Source organism: Sinocyclocheilus rhinocerous, unplaced genomic scaffold, assembly GCF_001515625.1.
Source record: "Sinocyclocheilus rhinocerous isolate Xijiao unplaced genomic scaffold, SAMN03320098_v1.1 scaffold1573, whole genome shotgun sequence".
Classification (NCBI taxonomy): Eukaryota; Metazoa; Chordata; class Actinopteri; order Cypriniformes; family Cyprinidae; genus Sinocyclocheilus; species Sinocyclocheilus rhinocerous.
In genome coordinates this window covers 176,292-180,074 of record NW_015624212.1, presented here as the reverse complement: position 1 = coordinate 180,074, position 3,783 = coordinate 176,292, and the positions used below count along the sequence as shown (strand labels likewise).

Sequence of the window (3,783 nt, the reverse complement as noted above, 5' to 3'; positions counted from 1 at the left end):
GGTCCTATTATGCTCTTTTACAATGTCTTGAATTTGTTTTGGGGGTGTACTAGAACATGCTCTCATGCTTGGTGTTTCGAAAAATGCATTATTTTTCACATAATTTACATTATTACAATACCTTTCTTCCCAACCATGGCACAACCGGCTCGATTAGTTCCGGGTTTGATGAAGGCCCGCCTTCCGAAAAACGAAATGTGATGTGATTGGTTAGCTGTCCCAGTGCGTTGTGATTGGCGAACAGCTTAGATGGTGTTTCAGTACTTGCACGCCCCTTACCAAAGCAGCAAGTTCCGTCTGCTCCGGTATAGTTAAGGATGGCGTCAATATTGCCATATCAATTTGAGCCGGATTCAGACCCCGAGAATATTGAACAAAAGGATCGTGCAGAACCTTTGCACGCACGGATATTGCAAGACATATTAGAGTGGTAATGTTTTTTTTTTGCTAAATCACATTTTAGATAGTATGTCAACAACCGCTTAAAAATAACTAATTAATTGACAGTCACCACTGATAAGCTACCACTAAATATTGTAGAAACTTAATTTGCTGTAAAGTTGCTTTGCAATGATTTGTATCGTGAAAAGCGCCGTACAAATAAACTTGACTTGACTTGACTTAAAAATAACTGCATTTACTATGTACAGATAAGTGCATATGTATTATGTTTATTGTTCTTTAATTCCAACATTATAACATGAATTGCAGTGAAACTGTTATTATACAGTTGAATTTATTTATACCATAGTCCAGTGTTTCCCACAGACTTAGACTCTATTTGTGGTGGCATATATATGCAAATGTATTCTCTGCCAGCAGGAGGTGCTGTTGGAGTGGTGGAGATCGAGGTTTCCCTGGTAACCGCTGTACACAAAGCAGCGCTCCGCTCACAAATGCTGCTTTATCAGACATTACATGCAAGATGAAATGAGCGGCACTTCTGCAGCAGCACTTCTTCTTTGTTGTCGTCTTGTCTGATTCACTCAACCAAGCGTTCTAACCACAACCTCGCCCTCCCCACCCCCCAACTATTCGAATTCCGTAGGCAGGAATTATTTTAATTATATTCTAATGGATCGCTTTGTGACATCACAAAACCTGGAAAACAACGCTGTAGTCCAAACGAGCCGTTCATTGTAGTTCTTGAAAAGGGATTTTTTTTTAAACAAAATATCTCCCTTTCGAGGGGACTTTGAGATTTGCAACTTTGTAGATCTTTTTTATGCCCAAACATACACACTGACTAAAATTCAAAAAGTGAAAAAGCATAAAAAGGACCCCTTTAAAAGCACCAGCAGATATGAGTCATTTGTTCATGAATCAGATTACACCAGTTGTTCTGTATGATTGTTCATTTTGCCGGTACACTGTTTTTTATCTCACCAAATTAAATATAGACTGCAAACTCACATTCACAACTGCAGTAAAATAACTCTGGTGATTCAGCTTTGCTGAAAAGTGGTGCGGGAAACTTTAACTCAAGTGTTACGTTACGACAATCTGTTTTTGCACTGATGACAGCTTTATTCATTTGTGACGAATAATCTTTTGGTTCGTTTGAGATTACTTTTTACTTCACTTGATTATTTAAAATTAGCCAGAATTTTCACATGGTTATTTCTTAACTGAATTTCCAGCCAAATTAATATTTTTTCTCTCTTTCTCTCTCTTTCTCTCTCTTTCCAGAGGAGGATTGTGTGAACTGCACGGAGGAGTGTCGAGTGCTGGGTCATTCTGACCGTTGCTGGATGCCCCAGTTTTCTGCAGGGGCTGGAGGAGCAGGAACTCCCCAAGCTGAGGGCTCGGACTACCGCACCAACCTCTTCGTACCGGCCGGCATGGAGGCAGTCGCAGTGGAAACCGAAACTTACGAGACGGTGTGCAACCCCAACGGCAAAAAAACATTCTGCACATTTGGGAAGGAGCGTCGAGACCACACCATCCTCGTGGCGAATGTTAAACCCTACCTAAAGACCAAACGTGCCCTCAGCCCTCTCTTGCAGGAGGTTCCGTCTGCTTCATGTAGCCCTAGCAAAGGCTGCAGTACAGGTTCCCCGTGCTCTTCGGCCAAAGGGATGGGCGACGGAGCAGAGGGCAAGCCCGGCACCAGCCACTACGGACCCCCAGATGGACAGTACATCTCCCCGAACAAGCAGAACAAAGAGCAGGGTTACTCCACGCTGCCTCCCTCCGACCCCGTAACCAAAGTCCTGGCTGAAGCACGTTCGCGGATCAGCCAGGAGAAGGCGGTGGAAATGGACAGAGTTTTGGAGCAGGGCGGAGGAGAGATGGGCCGCGGCACCATGGACGGAGGCCAGGTGGTCAGAGATATCGACAAACTGCTGCAGGATTGTCGGGGAAACGAAAACACCCCCATCAGAAAGTAAATCGGACTTTGCGAGCATAAGAAACTACAGCGGACGAAACATGGACCAAGTCGAGACACTCTCCGAGAGAGTGTGACGCAGATGGAGACAAAAAAAAATGTGTACTTGAAGATCTTGACAAATAAACATAGAGAGCAAAAGAACAGTTTGCTTACGTTCGTTTGGATGCCGTGTTGTGTTTTTGGGGGCAAGGGAATTTCTTTAGAGTTGCAGAAGTTGCTGCTTCTGGCTTCTTGTGAGCTTTTTTCTTCTTCTTCAAGTGCCCACCAGCTTCAAACTCTTTCTTACTGTGACGTCGTTCTGTCACTGAACTGCAGACGGAGCGTCCCACCCTTCTCCTACAGGGACTTTTGGAGGAGAAGGGGTGGACGAAAATGGTTTGTTCTGACAATCGCAAGTCAAAAGGGTTCGGGGTGCATCGGACACCCCCGGAACAGTTGGACCACACCAAGACAGAGACTCTCTCTTTAACTTTTATTGGCTTTGTAATATCAGCATAAGAAGTGCAAATGATATCAACAAACTCGGAGGGGGTGTGTGGGGCCATGAATCTTTAGGGCGGGTGGGGAGGGTTGATTATGAAAAGTAACCATTCTTCACCTGTCATTTCTAGTCACGTGTAAACTGTGTACTCCTCCCCCTATGTATACGTACACATGGAACATTCCAGAACGGTGAACCTGTTACTCTCACTTATTGGTCCTCTGTGAACATCTGTCTTCAGCTTTTCACTACTTTTAAAGTGACTTTCCAGTGTCTGACGTTAAGTTATAACAGTCACTCTCTTGTATATTAGGGACATTTTTCCTCAACTGTGAAAAGATATATCTATATATACATATAGATAAATATATATAAATATATGAACTTATGTATAATGTGTCCAGATAACAATGAAAATATTTATACATTTTGTAAAAAAACAAACAAAAAAAACATTAATCTCAGAAAAAAGAGGGTGCGCACAGGATGAAAATGCAGTTGAAAATATTTATTGAACTGCAAAGGACACTGACAATTTCAGAAAAACAATACATTAACTACAACAAAAAAAGGATTTTAAAAAAGGAAATGTCCCTTCACATTGTCACTTATACACAATATCATTTTAATGTGCAAAATGTATCCAATTTAATGTGTTTACATCAAAACGACATATTTTTATTCATTTTTCTGCAGTTTCTGTGCATTTGAGCCAAATTGTTACGTGTACAAGAGCTATATTGTGTATTTTATTAAATTAATATATGGTTGTGTTGTAATATACATGGGCTTATATTGTACTTGGCAACTGATGCCTTAGTAGTCGTCAAACTCTATGAGTTTAATTTCCATTTGGTTTCATTCTTGGTTCACACTTCCGCTCTCGCTTTCTGCTTCGCCAGGCTGCTGT

At 41.8% G+C, this 3,783-nt stretch overlaps 1 protein-coding gene across 1 annotated transcript in view; it reads left to right on the top strand.

The window, feature by feature from the left end:
- Positions 1 to 3,194, top strand: part of LOC107739552 (protocadherin-17-like) — an 80,483-nt gene extending 77,289 nt beyond the window's left edge. Inside the window, exon 4 of the mRNA XM_016551706.1 lies at positions 1,690 to 3,194. Within this exon, the coding sequence (XP_016407192.1) occupies positions 1,690 to 2,390 (701 nt within the window). The 3' untranslated portion in view covers positions 2,391 to 3,194. The remainder of the gene's footprint in view (positions 1 to 1,689) is intronic.
- The last annotated feature ends 589 nt before the right edge of the window (positions 3,195 to 3,783 follow it).